The following is a 27,540-nucleotide window of genomic DNA, read 5'->3' on the forward strand; positions in this document are numbered from 1 at the left end:
TGGTAGGGAGGAAATCCCCTTCTGTTGCTTCCAAAGTACCTACTTTGGGAGCAAGGGACCCCCCCCCCCCCCAACCCCCAAATGTAGGGGACATTGGTCCCCTCCCCCCAGCTGGATAAGCAACAGCCTCCTCCAGCTCCTCTCGTGCGGAAGGGGTCCCTTAGGACTGTCTTTCCCTAGGTCTCTACTAATGCCACAGAGGTCACTTGCCAGTGGCTAAAGGAGCCTGAAGCTACTTCGGAGAAGTCCTCCCAGCAAGCCCTAAAGAGAAGTGAGAGCAAGCAAAGAAAGAAGTCTGCTAAGAAAAAGGACAATTCCCTACCAATTCTGCACCTGAGAATGAGGTGGAAATCTTAGTGTCCCCTGAGGACCTGGATCTCACTGATGCCTCATCCACAGTAGGAATGGATACAAATACTCAATTGGTGGCAGCAGGTGACCCTGAGGCGTAACTTGCCTCCCTGTGTGCTTTGTGCCTTCCCAGCCTCACGATAACGTCATGCTACAGTGGAATTGCTGTGGTTTTTTCCACCATCTGGCTGAGCTATGGCAAATGTTAAGCTTTACACCTGCTTTCTGCAGGAAACCTGGTTCCCAACAATGCAGACCCCTGCCTTCTGCGGCTTTAGAGGATATTACAAGAACTGTAGCGACTATAATAGTGTCAGGTGGAGTTTGTGTGTATGTCCTGAACTCGGTATGCAGTGAACCTGTGCCCATTCAAACCCCTCTCGAAGCTGTGGTTGTCAGGATAAGGACCGTGCAAGAAATAACTGTCCTCCAGATAGTGCAGCATCCCTGAACGCATTAGCTGCACTGATTCATCAGCTCCCTAAACCTATCCTACTTTTGGGAGACTTTAATGCCCATAACCCCTTGTGGGGTGGCACTGTGCTTACTGGCCGAGGCAGAGATGTCGAAACTTTCCTGTCTTACCTCGACTTCTACCTCTTAAATACTGGGGCCCCCACACATTCCAGTGTGGCTCATGGCACTTGCTTGGCCATTAATTTATCCCTCTGCAGCCCAGGACTTCTCTCATCTGTCCAATGGAGAGCCCACGATGACTTGTGTGGCAGTGACCACTTTCCCATCTTCCTGTCAATCCCTCAGCTCCGTCCCCCTGGATATCTACCAAGATGAGCTTTAAACAAGGCAGACTGGGAAGCTTTCATCTCTGCTGTCGCTGGTGAATCTCCCCCACATGCTACTATCAATGTGGTAGTTGAGTGGGTCCCTAGAACAATCATTTCTGTGGTGGGAAATACTATCCCTTGTTCTTTAGGGTGCCCCCGGCGAAAGTCAGTTCCTTGGTGGTCACCGGAAATCACTGAGGCCATTAAAAAGCATTGGTGAGCTCTACAGCGACATAAGTGGCACCCTTCCACAGAGCATCTAATAGCCTTTAAACGACTCCTTGCCCACATTCGCCAGCTTATAAAAAGTCGGAAACAGGAATGTTGGGAGAGGTATGTCTCAACCATTGGGTGCCATGTGTCACCTTCCCAAGTCTGGATGAAGATCATTCCCAAGTCTGGATGAAGATCAGTCATGTTTGTGGGTACCAGACCCCGACAGGTGTCACTGGCATTAACATCAACGGCGTGTTATCTACCAATGCAAACGCAATTGCTGAGCACTTTGGTGAGCACTGTGCTCGAGCCTCCACGCCGAAGAATTACCCCCAACATTTCGCACCCTTAAACAGCCGATGGAAAGGAAAGCCCTCTCGTTCACTGAATGTCACAGTGAACCCTAAAATGCTCCTTTTACAGAGTGGAAGCTCCTCAGCGTCCTTGTACATTGCCCCGACACAGCTCCTAGGCCAGATTGGGTCCACACTCAGATTATCAAACATCTCTCATCCAGCTACAAGCGACATCTCCTCATCATCTTCAACCGAATCTGCTGCAATGGTGTCTTTCTATTGCAATGGTGAGAGAACACCATCAATCCAGTGCTCAAACCCCGGCAAATACCTGGTTGATTTGGATAGCTATTGTTCTAACAGCCTCACCATTGTTTTTGTAAACTGTTAGAACATATGGTAAGTTGGCAGTTGTGTTGGGTCCTGGAGTCACGTGGCTCCATTGTAAACTGTTAGAACATATGGTAAGTTGGCAGTTGTGTTGGGTCCTGGAGTCACGTGGCTCCATGCCAGGGCGATTTTTATCCAAAATTTCCTATCGCTCCGTACTTTCTATGTCCAATTTGGTGCCACCCATAGTTCACCCGATATCCAGGAGAATGGGGCCCCACAGGACTCTGTGTTGAGTGTCTCTCTATTTTTAGTGGCCATTAATGGCCTAGAAGCAGCTGTCGGGTTGTCTTTCTCACCATCTCTGTATGCAGACGACTTCTGCTTTTTCTACTGCTCCTCCAGTATTGGTGATGCTGAGCAGTGCCTGCAGGGAGCCATCCATGAGATGCAGTCATGGGCTCTAGCCCACAGCTTCCAGTTTTCCGCCACAAAGTCATTTGTCATGCACTTCTGTCGGTGTCGTAATGTTATCACAACCAGAACTTTACCTTAATGATGATCCACTCACTGTAGTGGAGACATATTGATTCTTAGGACTGTTTTTTTTACACCCAATTGACTTGGCTTCCTCACCTTTGTCAGCTTAAGCGAAAATGCTAGCAGCACCTCAGTGCCCTCTACTGCCTGAGGTGCAGATCGCTCTACGCTGCTGCAGCTCTTCAGAGCCCTTGTTCAATCCTGCATTGACTGTGGAAGTGTGGTTTACAATTCAGTGGTGCCCTCTGCATTGCGTTTACTTGACTCATTGCACCACTGTGGTGTTAGACTGGCAACAGGAGCTTTTAGGACGAGTCGGGGACCAGCATCCTGGTGGAGGCCAGACTCCCTCCATTGAAGGTTAGGCGTGCACAACTGCTTGCCAGTTAAGTTGCACACATTCATAGTTCTCCTGAGAATCCGAGTTACTGACTCCTTTTCCCACCCACGGCCGTTCATCTCCCACATCAGAGGCCCAGGTCAGGGTTAACGGTTGCGGTTCGCATCTAATCTCTTGTGCCTGACGTGGAGTCCTTGCCTTTACTACCTATACTCGAGGGCCATTCATGTACACCTCCATGGTGTACACCTAGGTGGAAGCTTCGTCTGGACCTTTCACGTGGTCCTAAGCACTCAGTTAACCCCACGGCTCTCCACTGTCACATCCTCTCGATTCTTGACCTGTACTGGGACCATGAAGTGGTTTACACCGATGGCCTGATGGTCATGTTGGCTTCGCCTATGTTCATGAAGAACATACTGAACAGCATTCTTTGCCAAATGGCTGTAGTGTTTTCACTGCAGAGCTAGCGGCCATATCTCATGCTCTTGAGCACATCCGCTCATGCCCTGGCTAGTCGTTTCTTCTCTGTACTGTCTCCTTGAGCAGTCTACAAGCTATCGACCAGTGCTACTCCCGCCATCCTTTGGTAGCGACCATGTTTGTCTCGATAGTCGTCTTTTCCCTACATGTGTTCATCTCGCCTTGTCTTTTTGGGGTGGACATTTTAATGTGTTATAGAGTGTGGCTGGCTCATCCTCCTGTATTATTGTGATTAGCCAGCCCAGACCATCTGCGCTATGGTTTTAACACCTTCTTCTACTTTTCCTTGTGGCATATGTTTTCCCTGTTTTTTGTTTGTTCCATTTGTTTTCTTTCTATATATGGTTACCCATTTCTTTTCCTCCTTTTAATTTCTCAAACATACTTTGGGTGTTTTTGTACCTTGAGCCATGTTTGCATCAGGAAAAAGGGACTGATGACCCTGTAGTTTGGTCCCTTTCTACCCCAAACCAACCAACCAACCAACCAGTTTCTTATCAGGTAGAATCTATCCATATTTGACTCATGCACTTAGATCACTGCCACAATCAGCATAAACATTGCCCCTCATTGTGTACTAACAGATTAATAACTGTCTGTTCTGTCTTCTCTTCACAACTATTAATTTCTGACTCTTACAGTAAATGGAAACCTTATTTGTTTCTAGAGGTTACACACATTTGCTCAGGATTGTTTTCACTATAGTCCTTTGAATATTAGTCAGTCTGTCAATTAATGATAAGTTAAAGTACCTTATTAAATCTGCCTTCTCTCTGTGAATCTCCATAAATTTGTCTCCCAGTTTGTACTCTTTGCTCTTGGTCAGTTTGGAGGTGGCCAATCATTCTGGTGAACAGCTGGTTTGTAGTCATACCAATATAAAAAGCAGTGCAATGATTGCAGCAGAGCTGGTAAATGACATGGTTGCTTTCACAGGTGACCCAGCTCCTGATGGGGTAGGATAAACTGTGACAGAACTGAAATAGGAAGTGCTTGGTGGGTGGATTTCACCTTGGTCTTTGGCAGGAACATGATCCTTATGGCAAGGGGTTGAGATTAGGAGTAGCTTAGGGACGGTCTAGGATGCTGTGGAGATTGGATGGGCGATGGAACATCACTTCAGGAGGGGTTGGAAGTATCTTGGGTAGGAAGTCCCTCATTTCAGGACAGGATGATAGGTAATCAAAGCCCTGGTAAAGGATGTGCTTCAATTGTTCCAGTCCGCAGTGGTACTGGGTGATGAAGGGGACTCTCCCTTATGGCTGGTTCTTGGAGGGCAGGGGTGGGGATGGGGAAATGGCATGGGAGATCTGTTTGCAGAATAGGTCTGGGGTATAATGCCTGTCTGTGAAGACCTTGGTGAGATCCTCAACATACTAGCAAGGGAGTTTTTGTCACTGTACATGTGCCATCGCTGGGTAGCCAGGCTATATGGGAGGGATTTTTTGGTGTGAACGGGATGACAGCTGTCAAAATGCAGGTACTGTTAGTGGTTGGTGAGGTTGTGAAAGAACTAAGATAGGATGTCTTTGCCCTGGGTCCATGTCTTTGCCCTTGGTCCAAATCGTGAAGATATCATCAATGTACCTGAACCAGACTAGGGGTTTTGTGTTTTGGGAGGCTAGGAAGTTCTCCTCTAGATGGCCCATAAAAACGTTGTCATAGGAGGGTGCCATAAGGATGTGATGTGGCTTTGTTTATATTCCTGGAAAGTGACCAGTGTTTGGTTAGCTGACTGCTTCAACTTGCCACATCCTCAAAACTCCCTGCCAACCCTCCACCAAATCCAGAGCCAAAACATTCATGTAAAACTTTTGTTAACCTTTCCACCAAAACCCCCATCTCCACAGAAGTTTCAGTCCTATCCAAATGCTACACCTTTAGCCCTACACCCAAATTTAACCACGCTGGACTTGTCAGAGACCTAGTCTCCTTCTCCCGATCCCTGTAAAGGAAGCACTTTTTTGCTGCCAATCCCACCAACCAAACCCACCTTAATTCCAATACTGAACCCTGCCTCTTCCATTTCATACCACCATCCAAAATGTGATCATCCCCTCCCCCCCCCCCCCCCCTTCCACCTAACCACTCACCGGTCACCTTCCAGAAATTCCTTACCTCCAACTTATCCTCACCGTCCATCCCCAAGTAAGTCCCTTACTCAGAACGCCAACCTTTCAGTAGAAGAAAGAACAGCCATACACAACCTCAAAACAAATTCTGACCACATCATCCTACTGGCAGGCAAAGGTTCCACCACTGTTGTTATGAATCTCAGTGGCAACCTGGCAGAAGGCCTTTGCCAATTATCTGACTACTCCACCTACAAACTCTGCTAGAGTGATCCCATCCCAGGAGTCCAACACAAACTCCAGTCCCTGCTTAAAGCCTTAGGCTCGTCCCAGAACATCTCTCCTGAATCCATTTCCCTCCTCACCCCAAGGACATCCTGTACACCCACCCATGCTCCCCAAAATCCACAAACCTAACAATCCTGGACACCACATTGTGTGGTTGGTTATTGTGCCCCCACTAAAAGAATTTCAGCTCTCATTGACCAACACCTCCTACCGACAGCCCAAAATCCAGCCTCCCACATCAAAGACAACCAACCACTTCCTGCATTGGCTCTCGACCATACCTGCTGCTTTATCTCCTGGGCCCCTAATCATCACCTCATTCTTCATACATCTTATAAACTTTATCCTAACCCACAACTACTTCTCATTTGAAGGAAAGATATATAAACAAATCTGTGGCTAAGCCTTGGGCACCCTCATGGTAGCTTCGCATTCAAACCTTTTTATGGGTCATCTAGAGGAGCCCTTCCTAACTCTCCAAACCACCAAAAACCCCTAGCCTGGTTCAGGTTCATTGATGATATCTTCATGATCTGGGCTCAGGGCAAAGACGCCCTATTTCATTCCTTCAGAACCTCAACATCTTCTCTCACATCTGCTTCACATAGCCCTCCTCAACCAAGCGTGCCACCTTACTAAATGTTGTCCTCTTCCTCTCTGATGGCTCCATCCGACCTCTGTCCACATTAAATCTACCAAACACCAACGGTACCTGCATTTTGACAATTGTCATCCCTTTCACACCCAAAACTCCCATGTAGCCTGGCTACCCAGGCATGGCATATCTGCAGTGACAGAAACTCCCTTGCCAGTATGCTGAGGGTTTCACCAGTGCCTTCACAGACAGGCACTATCCCCCAGACTTAGATCATAAACAGATCTCCTGTGCCATTTCCCCTCACACCCCCAATCCTCCCCCCACCGCCAAGAACCACCCACAAAGAAGTGTCCCATTCATTACACAGTACCACCCCAGACTGGAACAACTGAACAACATCCTTTGCCAGGGCTTTGTTACCTATCATCGTGCCCCGAAATAAGGGACATCCTACTCAAGATACTTCCCACTCCTTCTAAAGTGGTGTACCGTCACCCACCCAACCACCACAACATCCTAGTCCATCCTTATGCCACTCCCAATCCCATCTCCTTGCCACAAGGATCATATCCCTGTGGAAGATCCAGGTGCTAAACCTGCCCGAATAAACCCCCAGCACTTTCTATTCCAGTCCTGTCGCACTTATCCTATCCCATCAGGGGCCAGGCCACTTGTGAAAGCAGCCATGTCATTTACCAGCTCTGCTGCAGTCATGCAAAATCATTGCACAGTGTTTTATTGGTATGATTACCAACCAGCTGTCCACCAGGAGGAATGGCCACTGCCAAACTGTGTCCAAGAGCAAAGTTGACCACCCTGTGCCACAGCATGCAGCTGAACATAACACATTTGATTTTAATGGCTGCTTCACTACCCAAGCCAACTGGATCCTTGCTTCTCCACCAGTTTCTCTGAACTGCACAGGTGGGAGTTATCTGTACAATGCATTCTTCACTCCCACAATTATCCCGACCTCAACGTACGGTAACTTACTGTCCCCACACCCTCCAAGCAATAGTTCCCACACCTCTGCCTTATCATCTCCTCCCAATTCTCATCTCCCACCCTGTTTATATGCAGCCCCTGCCAATGCATTCGCCCATCTTTCTCTGCGCCTTTCCTTTTGTACTCCTTTTTTTCCCCACTTCCCTGCCCCAAAACCTCCTGATGCTACACCACTTGGCAGTCTAGTCCCTGCACATTCCACCAGACAGCATTCGTCTCTCTCCCCACCCATACACAACTATCCCTTCCCCTTCTCCTTCCCTACCCCTTCAGTTTGCTGGTGTTTTTTACTGATGAAGGCTGTGACTGAAAGCTACATGTGAGTGTCTTTTTAATTGTGCCTGTCTGCAACTTGACATGCCTTCTTTATGCTAACTATCAATCTATCCTTTCCTGCATTGTTGATATTCCTACCCGGAGTTTCCATTGTTTGACTTTATCCTCCTCCCTCATTATTGTCATCCTCTTTCGCATTTCCCCGCAATACAAATAAACCTACCTTTACCACTCCCAACACCATCTATATTCTCCTATTTTGGACCCTCCAGTCCTTCTTTCGTTATTTTTTCCCCTTCTTCCTTACAAGATTCATCACCTGTTTCACGGCACACACTTCCCTATTTACCTGATTCTTTGTGGTGTTCAACAGACTCATTTAATAATGTACATATATTGCAGTGTTTGCTTTGGTCCCTCCCAGTGCTTAATTTGTGACGGTACACACCGGTACTCCTTACTGTTACCTCTGCTGAAAAATCAGAACCACAGATGTGAAGATGTGGTACAATAGAACGTTGTTGTGGTTGAAGCAATGTAAAACAATGCCTTCTTGGCATTAGACTAGACACACTTCATCTATATACATGTAGTGGCAGGCAGTGAGAGATGGCTGTGGCCAGCTGACTCATCTTTGCCCTCCCTGCCTGGTCCATCACTCTGCATATGCTCCGCTACTGTTAACTGCCATATATCACTCCTGTCATTTTATTCGATTCGACTTGGTTGTGTGTGTCAGGTGCCTGTTCAATCTGTCACTGTTTTGTTGTGCTTGCTCATTTCCCTTGAGTAACATTCTAAAATCAAAGTGTGTGAAAATTTTGCTTCCCTTGTAACTAGTTATTTCAGTAGAAACCTAATAGACAAAAACTACACAAAGAAACTGAAAAGTGCCCGCCCCTGCCGCCAGTGAAAACAGTTACAGTAGAATCCGCATTTCGTGCTTCATCCAGTGACACTTCATCTTCTTCTGTTGGGGACATCAGAAAAGCTGATAAACAGTGGCCAAAGTGTTGGGGTTTTGACAAAAGAACAACTTTTGTGAGGGAGAGGGAGAGGGAGAGAGAGAGAGAGAGAGAGAGAGAGAGAGAGAGAGAGATTGGCGTATTGTACACAACAAAAAACTGGGCTGTGAGGTTTGCCGAAAAGTTGGGTCTCTGGGCACTAGGGGGAACAACTGACACTAAAATGTCCAAGCAATGGACTGGATGTGATATCACTAATATTGGGGAAACTTGAGCCTGCCCAGCAACAGATAGCATTGAAAAAAAAAGATATTTGATCACAAAGACGGTGCTGTACATGGAGCAGCTGTAAAATTTTTTGCTGAGTCCCAAAAAGTAGAACTGGAAAACATTTGTCTGAGAATTGTGTCAAAAGAGAAAGAAGTTACAGTGAGAATATTTCACACTGCCTGTAAGGTTGCAAAAGAGAGCCAATCTTTCAATAACTTTGAATAATGTTCAAGAGCTCAGTGGATTGAGTATGGGTCAAATTGTATATTTGTACAAGTCGTGCATGAATGTTGTTAACCTTATTAGTGCAGGAATAAGGAAACATTGTACAGAAAATAGTATAAACGAATGATAAGTTTGCAATCATAATTGACAAAGCATCTAATTTTGTACCTTAGAGTTTGCCATACAAAATTGATCATTGATCACCTGTAAATTTATTTTTGGATGTAGCTTAACTTGAAAGTGTGATGTCTCTTGGCTTTTTCCATACTGTGCTTCAATATCATGAAGGCTTCAAATTAGATGAAAAAATTTAAAAAAGTATATTAATATATGTGTCGTGTGGTGGAGCTGCAGTGATGATTGAATGAAAATCCGGAGTTGGGGCTCTTTTTAAAGACAAGTTTCCATCTATTATTGTTTGGCATTACTGTAATCATAGCCCTGAATTTTTTGTAAATAATGTAGTAAATAAAATGACCAGTAACAGTCGATTTAAAGTATTCACTGAAAAGCTGTGTGTTTCTGTACCACACCTCACAAAAGAACAATCAAAAGTTGAAATTGTTTGTGGGCATACTTAGTGTTCAGTTAAAAAATTGGAAGGGTGTTGGACACAAGATGGATAGCACCCAGTTTTTTTTTCCCCACTCTGGCAAAACAACAAGGTTCTTGCAAATCATTTTGTAGCAGCAAAAGAAGAGCCAACATCTGACTTTTCAAACACATTCATATGTGAAGACTTAATCATGCAACTGATATCCATGTGCTTTGTGTTAGATTTGGTGCTGATGTGTGATGCATTTCAAGAACTTTCAAATTTTAATGAGTAACTACAGCACCAAGATGTAGACTTATTTAGGCTAATAAAAAACTTGATGTTGATTAACACATTTATTGCTGAGAATTGCAGTCCAGGAACTTATTGTGAGCAAGCGGTGACATCTGTCAACAACAAAAGATTTATCGGAATTTAATTGTAAAGACCTGCTCATGAATCTTATTGAGTTGGATGACATCCTTTCACAAGTGACTGAAAAGAGAATGCTGAGAGGGGAAGATGCACTCAATTCAGCTCATATAGTAGACACACTTGGCTCAAAGACATGAAAGTCAGTACTTTTGGGGAAAAATAGGTTGGATCACTTGCAGTTCACTTTCAGTTGAACAACCAAGATACAATTTTTGACTGACGTGAGAACTTTGGTGGAAATTGCGGAAAACAAAACAAAGTAACCCACAGATTTTCTTCCGTTGACAACTGCCATAGAGACAATTCCAGTCTACTGTAATGAATGTGAAAGAGGCTTTCCCCAAATAATCAACCGTTACTGATGGTAGGGCCTGTCTGTTAACAGAACTGTTTCTTCACTACTTTTCCTGAAGCTGAGTGGCTCACCATTGACTCTGTTTGACCATTCAAAGCACATGGAAGCTTGGCTGCTTTGGGGATGGAACTGTGCTAAGGATACCAAGAGCAAGGAAACAGAGAGGGGAGAGACGTACAACAAAACCCTTTCAAAGCTTTTGACTGTTTTATAAACTCTTAAGTTAAAATGTCTAAGTTTTTCCCCTTTTTCAGTATCGTATAGTTTAAAATTCTGTGTGTTTACTCTACTGCAATTTCCTTTTTGTAACAAACCATGAAATGAGAAATAATATTTAACTTAATTAATAAAACATATAATAAAAGATTATTGATGTGCATGACACTTTTAAACTGCTCAGAAAAGTGTTAAAATAATGTTTCAAGAAATGTAAATTTCAAAAACATTCCCCAAAGGTCACCGTACCAGAACATTCTTTTATTAAAAATGAAGCAGTGGTCCCTTCTATTCAAAAAATTCCTCCCCCTCCCCCCAGGTGCCATTGAATATTCATAATTTAACTTCACTTATTACCTTCATTGTGCTTCTACTCTCTTTACTTTTAGAAACTGTTGTCTCATAATTCTGATACTTAAAAGTTGTAGCTAGTGGATTCAAGTTACTACTTCCCATTCAACAATTGCTAACAATTGTACACATGGGAGTGATCTAGGACGACTTTCAATTCGCACCCCATCAGCTGTCCAGTGTGTAGATTTGCTTTATCAAGTATTGGTGAACACAACCTACAGTTACGTAAATGATCTGTACTACTCAGTCTTGGTGTTGGAACATTATGTCAACTTCTTGCCACTGTTCGCACCCCCACCGCCCGGCCATTGTTAATTAGTTGTTCTGATACACGCTATTGACATTAACATTTTGTTTATTATCTGCGATTCCCTGGTTCCTAAAATTCTGGCTCACCTGCGCATCTTCCTGCATTAATTTCTCTACCTTTTGTAGATAATAAATTTTCCATTATCAAGCCTGAGAGCTATGATGATTTTATTTCTCCTAATCATAAGTAGCTGCTTATGGAAACACATAGAAATTTGCTCTAGCTCTAATTTATTGGTGAAATATGACAAATTTGTCATCCATTTTGAAGCAAACCACCTTACAGTTTTCTTTTCAGAAACTGAATTTTTTTCCGACCCAGGAACTTTTTTGTAGTCCTGTTTGCTTTTGCCAACGCCACTATTATTGAAAAAATGCTTCCATAGGCCGACTATGGCTGTGCCACCAGCTGAAATGCTATGTGGCATGCCAGCTTCGGACTCGACTTGGTAGAAGGGAGGCAGTCCGATGGCGGAAGAGGCCAGAAGCTGACGCTGCAGCCAGCGAACTTGTTGCCAAGTTGTTGTATATGGCAGATGAAATAAGAGCACTATATCTTTAATTCATTATCCTCATCACCATGTTGTTGCCTATGGCAGATGGAAGAAAAGAACTGTTTCAAGGAGGAAGAGTGGTGCATCACGAAACCATTATTCCCTTCGCTAATTTGTTGTATATGGAAGACAAAATAGAGCACTGTATTAGGAAATCATTATTATCTTCACTGATTTGTTGTAGCCTTAGCCAAGTGGTGTGGTTGGCAGTAATTGATATGAATATACTGGAATAACAATTGTTTGTTTATTAACCATGCTTTAAACTCAGTTCACCTTCTGGTGATGAAAGCCCACAATTGAGTACAACTGAAATGTCTTTCCATGATGATGTGTAGCAAGAGCCCACTATGGTGAAGCCCACAATCGTTGGTAGTGGTGATAAGCAGGGAGGTACCATGGATGCATAGTGACGTGGTGCCACAAGGCTGTGAGCTCATGGGCAGTCAAGGCAGGAGCACATTGAGTCGAGGCCTTCAGGAGTGGCTTATGGACAGTCAGCGGCTGTGATCCTGATGAAGGCACAAGATGTCAGTTAGGCTCTCCAGAGAGGCTGACGGACGTCCAGCTGCTGTGATCACGGCAAGGGTGTGAGATGGCACTGTTTGATGGGTAGCAACAGCAGCAGGTATTGTGGGTTGAAGCATACGCTCGAAGGTTGTTGACAGTCAGCATGGAGCCGAACTGTGTGACCAGGGGCTGAGCAGCGACTTGAGTACCCCTTGCCTGAGGAATACAGTCCCAGTGGCCGTGTGGGCCTACATAGGTGCCTGTATCTGCATTACTGTTTAGCTATTTACCGCGACCTTGCGTATCTATGCAGCTAGTGCACCCGGACACTGTGGTGACTGCAGAAGGATTGATGGTAAACAGCTCAGCTACTCTACTGTTGACTCTCTCTATTCTAAGGTAAGGCACGAAACATACCCATGATTGTGATGGCTGAATATACAGGGTACAGGCTTGCACATACTGCAATTATCGTATATGAAGAATGATTTCCATATGGAGAGAAACATACCTGCATTGATCATTTACCTGAAACTGAGGAAAAATATTCTAAAATTGTGTTTATGAAATCTAGTTCAGTATTGCTATGTAGCCCAAACTCTGGGAAAATCAGAAGATATGAATACTGCGTGTTAGCTCATTTATAAATATACTGTGGATAATATTTTATGACTGTAAAGATTGTGCTGTTATACTTTCCTGCTTTCTCATAAAATTCTGCTCTCTTGTTTTGAAATGTCTCATTAGTTTATTAACTCATGCACTGTATACATGCATATTCAGTGTTTGTGTGGCAACTACAAATGCCATAGGTGCACAAAGAAAATGTGATTATTCATTTAGATAAAGCAACTTTTCCAGTGTCTCATCTAAGAAAATTAATATTTTATTCTGTCAGTGAACGAATATTGACTTTAGAAAGCTCTGACAAAATCTGTAAATCATTGTTATTGTATCTTTTGTTGCTGTGTTGCCGCATTTCATGCTTAGTAACATAATGTGCGTATTTTAATTCATCCACGTTTACGTTAGTTTGTTTTTCACTGAAAAGGTTATGACCAAACAAAACATTGATAAAATTTGCAGTAATCACTGCTGCACAGAATGGAAGCTAGAATTTTTATGACTTACTTAACATTTAAATTTGTCTTAAAGCTGACCGAGTATAATAAACTATAGTTTCTTCCAACAGATTTTCTCAGTTGTTTGAGAGAAGTGCTGATCTTGGCAATGGTATCATTTCTGCACCTAGTCGTTTTTTGCCATTATGTGATCAGTCTCTTGCTGAGGCACAGAAGACTTTGTATGAGGCTCAGTCCGAAGAGATGAAGTGTGATTTAAGCGTAAAAACAAAAACTCATGCCCGTATTACAGGTATGTTAATTTAAATTAGTACCTTTATTTTCATACATTTTCCAGTATTTTCCTGCATATATTATTATTAATTTACAGGTTTACCAGTATGTCCTGAACTGCACCGAATTGCATTTCCTCGCAATGACGACATAGGAAATTTTTTGAGAGTTTCCGGGACAGTAATAAGGATTACAACACCTAAAATGCTAGAGTTTCGGAGAAGTTACATTTGTGCAAAATGCAAACACATTTTTACAGCAGAGGTACAGTTTAACTGTTAACAAATTAGTGGCACATAACTTGGTATTTATATCCTATTTTTCCTCAGAATACTCTTCCAAGTAGCTTCTCACATCATATATATTTGATTACAGTCTTATGTAAGTAAGGATCTCTGTCAAAAGTCAATAAGTCCTTGCCAGGTGCTGCAGTGATAAAAGCACTGGATTGAAATTCTAGAGATGTGAGGTTCGAATCCTCATCTGATTGATCTAATTTAGGTTTGCGTGATTTGTACACACTTGCTAGGACCACATGCAACAAAGTAAGTTTACATCATTTGTTTTATAAATATTATCCTTCTGTAATACGCCATTTAGTAGTTTCTCAGAAGGAATGACAAATAATTATTAAAAAAAAAAAAATTACAAGAATGAACAGAGAGTGGCTGGCTGCCACCAGTTCAGTGGCAGGCCTCGTGTGGCCTGCGGGGTGGGGTCTCTGCATCTCTGTTCTAAATCAGTCAGGCAAAGTACAGAATATTTTCTTAACAGGCTACGTCCTGTTCCTTTTGCCAGTTTTTCCCAACTGAGCTGGCTCCCTTCCTTCAGTGACTAATATGTTGCTGCATCTAAACACCCATCCATCTTATAGTTGACTAGTGTTTTCACATCTGTTATATGTGTGTGTGTGTCTGTGTGTGTGTGTGTGTGTGTGTGTGTGTGTGTGTGTGTTTTGAAGTTATGACAGTTATTATACCTGTCTTTCATAACACGCATTGATGTTTTTCGTCATTATTCTTCCTATCCAATACATTTAATATCTGTTTAATTTTGTCCTTGATTATTATTAGTATTTTCTTGGGAAATACATTCATGCTAGATGACAGGACAATAATCATATATTACACATATTTGTCAAGTCTCAAATCTCTCTTTCTCTTTCTGTGAGTTGAGTACACACATGACGGCCCCGTGTCGTTTTCTAGGATTAATGCCTTCACTTCAGTGAAAAGTTTGTTCTGATGTGCACAGAACGATGGATACGATAATGAAATGGTATGAAAATTGACGTCCAATGATTCCTGCAATGAGTCTTTGGGGGTTGGGGGGGGGGGGGGGGGGGGTGTTTGTGTGTGTGTGTGTGTGGGGGGGGGGGGGGGGTATATAGATTGACATACGCCAGGTGTGTAATCTTTTTTACTACATTCATAGCAAGAGGACAACCGCTTGGCGCAGGACGCTTGCTCATGCTGTACAAAACGAGGGGTACAAAGAAAATGGCATTTGCTGTTTGCGATGCCAACAATGCATTAGTCAGTGTCAGCCAGGTTTGGTTGCTTGTACTGTAGCTACCTCCTCACCTGCAGTGCACCAGGCTCCATGCATCAGTTTTGTACGCTGTCCGCTGATAATGTCAACAACAACGACACCACCCCAAGCCTCTGATTAGCAGCCTATGGTGTGAGAGACATCAAACAGCTGTGCAGTATTCAATGTAAGGTCCTCAAACTGCAGAGCACATTGACATACCACCTTATCTGGTGCCAGACGAATTATTGTCTCTTTGATTGTGGTGTCTGCATAAGATACCTGAGACTCAACTGTGACGAACTGATGATTGAGGCCAGGAAGCATGGCCGCCCAAGCACGATATGATTGCTCCAACTATTCATGACATTTGTAGAATTCAACATGTGCATTGACCACATGCTTACACTTGTGGTGATAGGAGGACAGCAAACTACACAGTATCAAAATAAAGTGACACAGGTTCTTGCAGAGGAACTAACTGTCACAGTTAGCGTGATAAGAAAAGAGCCTTACTGGTCTCCCTGTCAACTACTCAGAATACCATAAAATGTTGACAAAGCCACTTCTCGTAAACGCCTCAGTCTTCTGCGGATTCAAGATTGGGGTGGGGGGGTGAACAACCAGCAGATGAATCTGGGTCAACATAGCCAACAACATTCTAGCATAGCCATATGTGTCTGTTATTGTTGCAGAAGTGACTGGAGAAAAGCCTCCATCGAAGAGTCAAACACCAGAAAAAACCCAGAATCCGAAACACCCAGAATTTCATCCTATCCTTGTCGCCACTTCTGTTCTAATTCAGAACACGAGGAAATGCATGACCATAGGAGAGATACACTTTATTGGATAACAGAGTGACATCAACAGGAATACAATGAAAGAGTGTGCGCTTCTCAAACACTTAAACAACTAAGGGCTGAAAGGACTATGCATGCCCTTATAAAGATGTTATCCACGTCAGGTGACACAGGTGTCGTGCTGTCCTCACCAAGCGGACAGGGTGACAGCAGCGGTTGGTAACCAGGCTGTCCCTGGGGCCACCTCGTGTTGTTACAGTTCATTTGCAAGTGGCCTGACTTACATTCGCTGTGGGCAGTAAGTGTGGTATTTGGCGGGTTACTACAATCTGCATCTAACAAGTGTGGAATCTTTTTCAAGTGTTATATTCGCATGCTCTCTATGAATATTCCAAAATATACTAGCACCACCAATGTGGGTATATCACAAGTAGTTTATGTGAACTGCAAAGCAACTTTGCTTGCATCCATGAAGATGTGTGATTCATAGTCATATTTATAAAATACTTTCATAATTTTTCTGAGAATATCTTTTATACACCAACAACAAAACTATTTAATAAATGAATATGTGCGCCATAGTTAACTAACTAATTTTACTATTATTTCAATTATTTTCGTACACTGATTTGACACACATACTTATTTCTGTCTACATATATTGTCATCACCTATTAATTATTGCTCACGAAAGTAATGAAAGCTGTCATTTGACCTTTTTCTCCAATGTTACATACTTGATCTTCTATTTCTCTGTTTATCTCAGAAGAACCTAACGAATAAGAAATTATGAAAAAATTAAAGAATTTTTTTGTATTGGCCGTGGGATTTGTACTGGTTCATTGTAGTTAAAGTGCAGCTACTCACGGATGTCCATCATGGGCTGCAATTATGGTATGGCAGGAAAACTTGCTTGGTATGCTAATGTCTAATGTGAAACCGGTTTACTCTGGGAAAAAATTGGTTCCAATTGTAACCACGAGATGCAAATTTGACACTGTACACTGTATCATGGTATAACATCCATGCTGTCATTTGACAAGCCATAATGAGAGTGAACATTATGGCTATAGAGAAGAGCCATCATGCACTGTTAGTGAAACAGTTCTGTGTGATCAGCTGCACAGTGCTGCACTGAGAGAGTGTTGCCAATTGACAAGTCCGAGGAGAGGTCCAGTGTTATTAAATGGTTTGAAGATGATGATAATGAAATTTGAAAACACTGGTGAGGTTGGTGTTGTACCTGGAAGAGGATCGCATCCTAGCCCAGTGGAAGTTACTGATGAGGTTGCTGATACTGTAACTAACCATGCAGCACATGCCCCAGGTAATGCTACTGCTCATGCAATAGCATGGGAATTTTCCATTCTCTGGTCAATAGTAAGGAAAGTTTTGTGGGCTATTTGACAATGCTATCCATACAGGATGCATATGGTGCAACAGCTGAAACCTCATGATCTGCAACAATGTTCTGAATTTGCTCTTCGTTTTCAGACACGGATTGACATTGATGACGTGGCTGGAAAATATTCTGTGGAGTGACGAGTCAAATTTTACACTACAAGGTGCTTGTAAATATTCAGAACTGCCAAATTCGGGGTAATGTTAAACCATGTGTTGTGCACAAAGAGCCATTGCACTCAACATATGTGACTGTGGTGTGGATTCACAAGCACCATTATTCTCATTCTATTCTTCTTTGATTACACCCAGAGGACCAGTCAGTTGCACCATGACTTCTGCACATCATGAAGTCTTCCTTGTACAGCCTGTGATTCCTGCTTTGGAAGAGTGCACTGATGTGGAAACCACTGTTTTCATGCATTAAGGGACAACACACTATGTCACTTTCCCAGTGAAAGATCTGCTTAGTGCAACCTTCCATGAATGTGTTACCTCCAGATGTTTCCCAGATGCATGGCCTCCAAGATCACCTGATCTGAAGCCACTTGATGTTGGATTCTGGGGATATCTAAAAGAACGTTTTTACCTGGGACACTTTCTGTCTCTATCTGGTCTGAAGGCCAGTATAGAGGAACACATTGCTCAGATCCCTCCGGAACTGTTTTTGAGCAATTGTTGATCACGTCATTTTATGGATGGAGCATTTGGTTGATGTATCCAGTGCCCATATTGAAAAAATTGTGTTAGCAGCAGTTAATAATAAAATAAACATTATGCCATTCTCATTTATTTGACCCTCTCTGCCATGTCCCATTTTTAATCCATTACATATGGAAACATTTCATTACATCTTTCTTGCACTCACACCACCATATTTGCACCTGGTTGCCAAAATTGGAATTAATTTTTTTCTCAGCGTAAATCTCATCCACATTAACGCATTAGAATATCTACCAAGTTTTGCAGCCATACGACAATTACAGCCCACACTAGATCTCTCAGAGTAGCTGCATGTTAATTATAACCAGTATGTTACAGATGACATATGTGTTGAAATATGTCTTAGTTGCCATTTTTGTGTGTAAAAGATAACTTTAATTAAAGTTCCAGTTTCAAAATGCTGTAGAAAGGGAAGCATTGCTCAGAATGGTGTCAAATTTGAATAATACATTACTGACGCAAGGGGCATTGTTGTGGGAAAAAAAAAATCATGAAAATTTTACCTGTAGATGGCACTGTTATGTTTCTTACAGTAAACGGGATCAGATACAAATGACGGATGAATCACAGTACAGCAGCTATTATTTGAGTAGCGTATTACACCATCTGTACTGTTCAATATACATAACTGCATGACTTCGGCAGTTAACAGTTGTGCCACTGTTAGGTAAGCCCATCCACCACAGCAAGGTCATAGCACATTGGTTGGAAAAAAATCAGTTTTTAACTGTCCTTGGGCCAAAAACTGCATAAAAAGCAAACTGACATCAGTTTTTAATTGTCGTGAGATTCATGCAAGACTCATTCAGTATGTTGTCCATTGTTTTCTGCCACATTTTGAAATTGAAAAACAGCATGTTCCTTGACAGACTGGAGTGTCTTGGGGGTCACATTCACTTCAGAATGTGTTGCACAATGAATGCCTTCAATTCAGCTATGTTCCTAATTGGAGCACTGAACATATCATCTTTCAGATGACACCATAGCCAGACGTCGCACAGATTAAGATCGGGTGATCTGTACGACCAGTCTGTGGGGAAATGACTGCTGATAGTTCTAGCATATCTGAAATGCCTCTGCAGAAGCCACTTCATTGCCCGTGCAATGTGCATAGGAGTACCATCTTGCATAAAAACGATACTACCCACACGTCCATGTTGATGAAGAGTTGTAATAACACTGACGCATAAAAGCCTCTCATAGTGTTAATCAGTGGCGGTACAGGTGACAGTACCCACAGGGCTCATCTCCTTGAAAAAATATGGCCGTACAGTGAACAGAGCCATCAACCTGCACCACCTTTGCAGAATGAAGTGGTACTTGTTGATGTGTGTGTGGATTTTCCATTGCCAATGTTCTGCAATTCAGCTGGACGTGTCCGCTTGTAGATTGAAATGGGCTTTGTCTGCCCACAGTATTTTCCATGGCCATTCATTGTCCACTACCATGTGAGCAAGAAATTCCAGGTCAGCAGGAAGTGACTCCTGAACATGGATGATTCCCTACATCGATTATATGCTGTTCAGATTTCTTTCTAAAGCATTTTGAAACTGGAATCTTAATTGTGGACACCCTGTAAAACATTCTATAAGTTAGTAACATTAACATAAGACTCAATAATTAAAAAAGAAATAAAGAAATCCTTCACAGTTATGTGCTAAATCTCCATTTTGCTATATCTGTTTACTTATTCTGTGTGTTCTAACTCAGGTAGCATTCCTTCAAGAAGGTCTTACAAATTTCGTCTCTTCATCCTTGTTTTTCTGCCCATAAGCACATTGATACTGATAAATCCTTAACCTTCCCCTTTTTTCCTTCTCATCTTCCTCATATGATCATACAATGAAATGCAAAAATTAAATTTATGCATTACAGGTGTCAGTCAATGTATACGAATTACAAACAGTAATATGCAGGAAAACTGGATCTTCAGCATTAATCAAAACGGATTCTTCTCTGGAAGCTGGAAATAAGAAAGATGCTAAATATGGACATGAATCAGTTATGTCTGGTACATCTTTTCAGTGGTTTAAATGGCCAAAACTGAACTATATGCCAAAAACTGAGGTTGTTTAATAATTCCTTTTTTATTGTTTGTCAGTGAACACAGAAACGAGATGTTTCACTGGGTTGTATCCGCTCTCATACCAACATGTCAGTTGTCATCCGCATCCTTAGCTCTGAATTATGTAAGACCTACCTTCACATTTTCAAACCCATTAGTTTTCCCCATTTTTTTTCATTCTGTCATTTTTCATTAACCCCTGATGGTAAAAAGCCTGTAGATTTGATAGCTGTAGCTCTACCCCTATCCTCAGCTTGTTGCCATCTATCAAAACCTGGTACTGCTTAACAGATTTCTTTATAGACAACTGATATTTACTTTGTCATGTTTTATAATATTTTTATATAATTGTATTTTTACTGTATTCCAGGCTGATTATGAACTTTATTATGTAATACCAAACCAGTACAAGTGCAGGAATCCTGAAGGTTGTAAAGGAACAAATATCTCTCCAGTTAAAGTGATTGATCATGACAATTACAAGGATTACCAAGAAATAAAAATTCAGGTAAAAGAAAGCTTTTAAGTATGAAATCGAATAAAGTCATTTACAATTCAGTAGTGTCTGTCCTTGTTTCATAATGTTGTTGTTTTAAACAGTAAATCATAAGTTTTGAAAAGAAACATGTGAAAGTGATAATACATAAATTTCATAAACAATATAGTTTTACTTACTTACAGCAGTAAAGCCATCTATGAATGGATATGCGTTAGATGCCAGTTTGTCTGCTGATCTGCGTTTTACATAGTGATTATATTCACAGTGCTATCAATAAGAATATAGACAGTGACTAAATTAATTGTTAACACACCATCGAGGATACAGTGTGTTAAGATTATTTCTTTGAAACAGACTGCAGAAGGTGGACAAAAGCCTGAGTCTTCAGAGATACACTTACAACAACACAATAGGAAACACTTTTTTTTACCAGTCCAAACAGTCCAGTGCACTTCCATAACAAAGATATGGAAACTCACCTTTCACTCGTAAGACAGTACACTTAGAATATTTCTTTTCAATGTTAACACTATCTCCATAGAATACATATAAGTGAGTATTAAATTTCACATGGATTTAATCTTCTGCATCCAGTTATTTCATGCAGCATCTCGAGTTGGATTCTTCTAATGTCTTGTTAGTAGCTCCCCTGTTTTGTGGTCAAACTGGTCGAGCTTCATTTTCTCTGCAACATCTCTGCAGCAGTCACTACCAACAGGGTTCGAATAGTATCATAATGTGCAACAGGGCTTAATGTCTCTTCATAATAAAGTCCCTGAATTTGTACATGTTTGTTGGCCACAGGTCAACTCTTGAAGCAAACTTTCCCATTGTCTGCAGTTTTCTTGCGTAAAACCCATCAATTCTGCAAAATCGGTCCACCACTTGAACTCTTAACTGGTACCCAAACGCTGTTCTCTTTCAGGGATTTCAGTTCTTCAGGAATGGCCTCGAGTCAGGCCAGCCACTTTTACTGCTCAACTGTAGGGCTTCAGTTTGCAGTCTTGGATCGTAGTCCCTGATGCATATAATACTGCAATAGCAGGACTCGGAAGACCAGCCATTTATGCCATTATTTAAAATTTCACTGGCTCATTTGTGTTTGATAAATCTTAAAGTGTAACATCTCATGAAAGACCAATATTACACATGAAAGCATAGCTTTTCTTGTAGCTGTTCTGTTTGTTTATTAATTTAAACTATCAACTTTTCCTGTTCGTGTGTTTGCACTACTTAACTCATGTTGTTGTTGACAAATTCATCACAGGTCCTATGCTCTGAATATCTGCTATCATTGGCTTGTGAGGTCCCATGACATGAGCTATGAGTGGCTGACAAAAGCAATTTGCAATGTTGATTTAAGTGTTTCTAAAGTGACCATTCTGTATTTGGTGAAATTCATATTTATACTTTTGTAATACAAAAATATGTATCATATGTGTTGTCATGCATCAAAGTTCCCTCCAGATTCATTGTTTTTTGCTAGGTTTCATTCTGAGCAATATGTTTCTGTACATTGGCCTTCAGATCAGTTAGATTTCAAATGTTTCCCTGGTAAGTGCATTCTGTTAGGTAGACTCAGAGCCAAAACTCACATGGGATTAGATCAGGTCATCCTCTGGGAAACCTCTGGAAATAACATGTTAATGGAGAATGTAGAAGGTTGCATTGAGCAGATCTTTCTGTGAGCAAGCAACATGGTGCCTTGTCTCATCTTGCATGAACACAATGGTTTTTACACAGTTGCACTCTTCCAAAGCAGGAGTCACATGCTGTACAAGGAGGGCTTCATAACTTGTAGACATCACAGTACACCTGACAGGCCCTCTGTGTGTATTCTCTTCAAAGAAGAACGGATTGAAAATAAAGATGCTTTTGAGTCCACACCAAACAGTCACATACAGTAAGTGCAGTGGTTCTAAGTGCACAAGACGCTGTTTAACAGTACACCAAATTCAGCAGTTATATTTATAAACTGGGCACTGTAGTGTAAAACGTGCCTCACCACTCCACAGAATATTGCCCAACTACATGTAATCAACTTCAATCCATGACAGAAATCGAAAATTCAGAACGTTGCTGTGTATCATGGGGTTTCAGTTGCTGTACCATGTGGATATTGTACTGGTACCAGTGTAAAATAAACCACAAAACTTTCCATGCTGTTGTAAATGGGATAGACAATTCTCGTGACACTGCACAACACTAGCACTATCCGGGCATATGCTGCATGGTCAGTTACAGCCAACAGCAACCTTGTCAATAACTTCTGCTGGACTAGGACACTTTCCTCTTCTAGGTGCACTCCAAGCTCACTTGTGTTTTTGAATTTCATTATCATCATCTTTAAACCATTTAATTATATCAGGCCTGTTAGAACATTCACTCAGCAATGCTCTCTCAATGCAGCGCTGTAATTGCTGCTGTTCACATAAAATAGTTTCACTAACAGCGCGTGATCTCTCTTCTCAATAGCTATACTGTTCATTCACATTATTGCTTATCAAATGACAGCATGGACATCATATTATCATACAAACAGTGTACAATGGCAGATTTTCATGTGGTGGCCAAAATTGGAACTAATTTTGTGACGAGTAGCATGAAGTTCTTCAGTTAATTTATAAACTGTGCTGGAGCATCTGAGACATAGTTTTACTACAGTATCGTAATCGTAATACTGTTAATGCCGTCAATCCCAGTGACCAACAGACAAGAGCCGGAAAACTGGAGTGTTTAAAAGGGAGCTAGTGTGAGGCTATGATGTTATGTCCAGATCATAATGTCTGCATGTGTTCTTGTTACTCTGCTGTATTCACCTAACAGCGTGTTAACTGCTGTATCAGATCCCCATTACATATTCTTGTAGAAGAGATAAAGTTTCTTGCACCATGTCTCACAAGCTAACAAATATGCTTGTCTCTCTTCCCTTGGGTTTCTGTGGCAGTCTTGTTTCTGCTGAATATGTATTAATCATTTGATGGATGGTGTTGTAATGTGTCGAAGGGCTGATCGACTTGTGACATACCGGCACGCTTACTACTTTATCTTATGTCTCTAGCTTAACTTTCTATTGCCTGTGACAATGAGGATGGGTTTCAGTAAAAATTTCTGGTTTCCCACCCCCTATTGTTCTGTGCCTTAACAACACAGTAGCATGCCTAACATGTTTGGGTGCTATACAATAATTATAGCTCACACTGTACTTTAATTATGTCCCACTGTACTTTAATTATAACCACCTGATACTATTGTCAGTTGAATTGTGGGATTTAGTCATCATTAACTCCTTTTCTTTATTTCATTTATTTTTCATTTTTATTTTGTACCAAATCTACTCTGATTTCTGCCAATAACCTGTAAGTGACCCATTTTCCCTTACCTACATACCTTAAGTGAATATTTTGCTCTTTATCTCTTTATCTTCCCTTGTCATTTATGTTTTACTCCTTCCATCCTTTAGAATGGTCTTCACTTCATTTTCCAGTTTGTTTTGTCACATTATTCGGGGGGAATGGGGGCCAAGCACAGCCATTATATTGTTGTTGTTAATATGGTTAGTAAATGCTTATCATGTTTATTGTTTAGCTATGTATTTAATTACTTTTAATTCTGTTTGCATTTGCAGGAGCAGGTTGCTAAACTTAGTGTGGGGTCTATTCCACGTTCCATGTGGGTGACACTTGAAGATGACCTTGTTGATAAATGTAAACCAGGAGATGATATTACAGTATGGTGAGCATGACTTGTATTTTTTAAATTCGTTGTATAGTTTTTTTCAAGCTAATGAGTTGATAATGCTATGAACAGTACTTCATTTTATTAGTGAGGATTCTATGATGCCTTTTTCTCCTATGAAAAGGGTACTTCACTTCACAACAGATTATGGTTTAAGAGGGGTGGTTTTATTTGGATAAACCAGAGGTCTGTTACTGACCTCATATTTTTTTGCAGTCTTCCAGACTAAACTCAGACAGAAAATTTTTCATGAATGTATATAAGAATATTATGGTAAAACATCCATAGACATTCTTAAAAAAAAAAGCTCCGGAAAAGAGTTGAGACGGGTGTGTGTGTGTGTGGGGGGGGGGGGGGGGGCGAAGGGGAAGGGGAAGAGGGGGGGGGATAAGTACTGCCACATTAGTTACACCAAATTACTGCTGTTTATCTTGTGTTGGTAGCTTAATATTTACTGACATCTGTAAATACTGAGTACTGTTTGCAGTATATTAATACCTGTCATGCATCTTCACAATAAACACTATTACTTGCCACGTAGCATCCTTCAGTGTAGCTACTCAGGTAATTTGCAGAGTAAGTGGCAAATGAGGTAGGTTTTCAATTCTATTGTGAATTAGTAGGGATTCCCATTTTCTTGCTTTATTTTGGGTGGAGGCTTGTTGAATATCTTTCCACCTATGTACATTTATGCACTATGAACTCAGGAAAAGGAAACAAAGCCTACATTAAAAAAAATTATGATTGTGCAATCATAGTTCAATTGAAGCTTATTTTTGTCAGTAACAATAAATACTAAGCAGAAAATATGTTGGTAAGTGTGTTCATAGGAAATCCAGATTGCTTAAAAATGCTTCTGCAAGATGTACAGTTATCTCTGTCACACAATGTTCTTATGCTCCCATCTGCTGAATAAACACATATTTACTTTAGGAGCACTGCCCTGTAAGATAATTCCGTAGGACAAAAAGAAGTGAAAATTTACAAAATAAGCCATCACCCTTGTTTTTAGGTCAACACAATGAGGAATTTCTTTGTAAACATACTGGGCATAACAGTGGTCACAATAAACAGCAATAAAATATTATATAGATCAGTCTTGGTCACATAAAACACTTTTATTTGTAAGTGGTGACTGGATACAACCTGATGTGGATCATCTTCAGACCATACTCTGTAATTTGGAGGACAACAATAATATAATAACAACAGTAATACAATGAACACTAAATTAAAAATAAATTACAGTTGATCTTTCTTATAATGACATCAATTACAGTAACATCTCGGCTATAACATCATGATTTCTGTGGTACGGCCCTATTCCTTGTAAGGAACATACTTCTCATCCTTGCTTAATATGACAAATGTATATGCATGTACCTCGTACATAACATCATTTTCAGCCTCGGTTATCAACATTATTTTTGAAGAAGGAAATCTGTTGTAATACGGCAGCCTGACATATTCTCTCTGCCTTTCCATTAGCAGTAGGTGTAGAATGGACACCTCATCGTTAATGTAGCACGTTCATAATACACTAGTGGTGACAATTACAGAACTCGTCAACAGTACAAATTATGACAGTTTACATAGCAATATGTTAAGAAGTGTACGCATTTTAAAACATCATGGCCAGTAAAAGAAAAGTTTTTACAGTGGAAGAAAAAGTGAAAGTGGTTCATGAAATCGAGAAAGGCACTAAAAGTTTGTCATGTGTCATCAATTTGTAAATTTCATGGTCCAAATTATTTGGAGGAACAAAGATAAAATTGTTACTATGTATGGACAAAACGGATCTAAAATTAAGCAGATACGAGACCAGAAGCAGATATTAATTCTCAAATGTTAAATGAGACACCATGTGTAAAACTTATTGGAGTCCAGCTGGATAACAAGTTAAAACTGTATCATCACATGTTGTTGTTGTTGTTGTTGTTGTGGTCTTCAGTCCTGAGACTGGTTTGATGCAGCTCTCCATGCTACTCTATCCTGTGCAAGCTTCTTCATCTCCCAGTACTTACTGCAACCTACATCCTTCTGAATCTGCTTAGTGTATTCATCTCTTGGTCTCCCTCTATGATTTTTACCCTCCACACTGCCCTCCAATTCTAAATTTGTGATCCCTTGATGCCTCAGAACATGTCCTACCAACCGGTCCTTTCTTCTTGTCAAGTTGTGCCACAAACTCCTCCCCAATTCTATTCAATACCTCCTCATTAGTTATGTGATCTACCCATTTAATCTTCAGCATTCTTCTGTAGCACCACATTTCGAAAGCTTCTACTCTCTTCTTGTCCGAACTAGTTACCGTCCATGTTTCACTTCCATACATGGCTACACTCCAAACAAATACTTTCAGATACAATTTCCTGACACTTAAATCTATACTCGATGTTAACAAATTTCTCTTCTTCAGAAACGCTTTCCTTGCCATTGCCAGTCTACATTTTATATCTTCTCGACTTCGACCATCATCAGTTATTTTGCTCCCCAAATAGCAAAACTCCTTTACTACTTTAAGTTCTCATTTCCTAATCTAATACCCCCAGCATCACCCGACTTAATTTGACTACATTCCATTATCCTGGTTTTGCTTTTGTTGATGTTCATCTTATATCCTCCTTTCCAGACACTGTCCATTCCATTCAGCTGCTCTTCCAAGTTCTTTGCTGTCTCTGACAGAATTATAATGTCATCGGCGAACCTCAAAGTTTTTATTTCTTCTCCATGGATTTTAATACCTACTCCGAATTTTTCTTTTGTTTCCTTTACTGCTTGCTCAATATACAGATTGGATAACATCGGGGAGAGGCTGCAACCCTGTCTTACTCCCTTCCCAACCACTACTTCCCTTTCATGCCCCTCGACTCTTAAAACTGCCATCTGGTTTCTGTACAAATTGTAAATAGCCTTTCGCTCCCTGTATTTTACCCCTGCCACCTTCAGAATTTGAAGGAGAGTATTCCAGTCAACATTGTCAAAAGCTTTCTCTAAGTCTACAAATGCTAGAAACGTAGGTTTGCCCTTCCTTAATCTAGCATCTAAGATAAGTCGTAGGGTCAGTATTACCTCACGTGATCCAACATTTCTACGGAATCCAAACTGATCTTCCCCGAGG

The 27,540-nt window shown here is 41.2% G+C and overlaps 1 protein-coding gene across 2 annotated transcripts in view; it reads left to right on the forward strand.

The window, feature by feature from the left end:
• LOC126282059 (DNA helicase MCM9-like) overlaps positions 1-27,540 on the forward strand; it is a 143,797-nt gene that overhangs the window by 16,585 nt on the left and 99,672 nt on the right. For both annotated transcript variants that reach the window (XM_049981497.1, XM_049981498.1), the window contains exons 3-6: positions 13,501-13,682; positions 13,761-13,927; positions 20,553-20,690; positions 24,310-24,416. In XM_049981497.1, coding sequence (XP_049837454.1) covers positions 13,501-13,682; positions 13,761-13,927; positions 20,553-20,690; positions 24,310-24,416 — 594 coding nt within the window. The remainder of the gene's footprint in view (positions 1-13,500; positions 13,683-13,760; positions 13,928-20,552; positions 20,691-24,309; positions 24,417-27,540) is intronic.

The sequence above is a fragment of the Schistocerca gregaria genome, chromosome 7 (genome assembly GCF_023897955.1).
Source record: "Schistocerca gregaria isolate iqSchGreg1 chromosome 7, iqSchGreg1.2, whole genome shotgun sequence".
Lineage (NCBI taxonomy): Eukaryota > Metazoa > Arthropoda > Insecta > Orthoptera > Acrididae > Schistocerca > Schistocerca gregaria.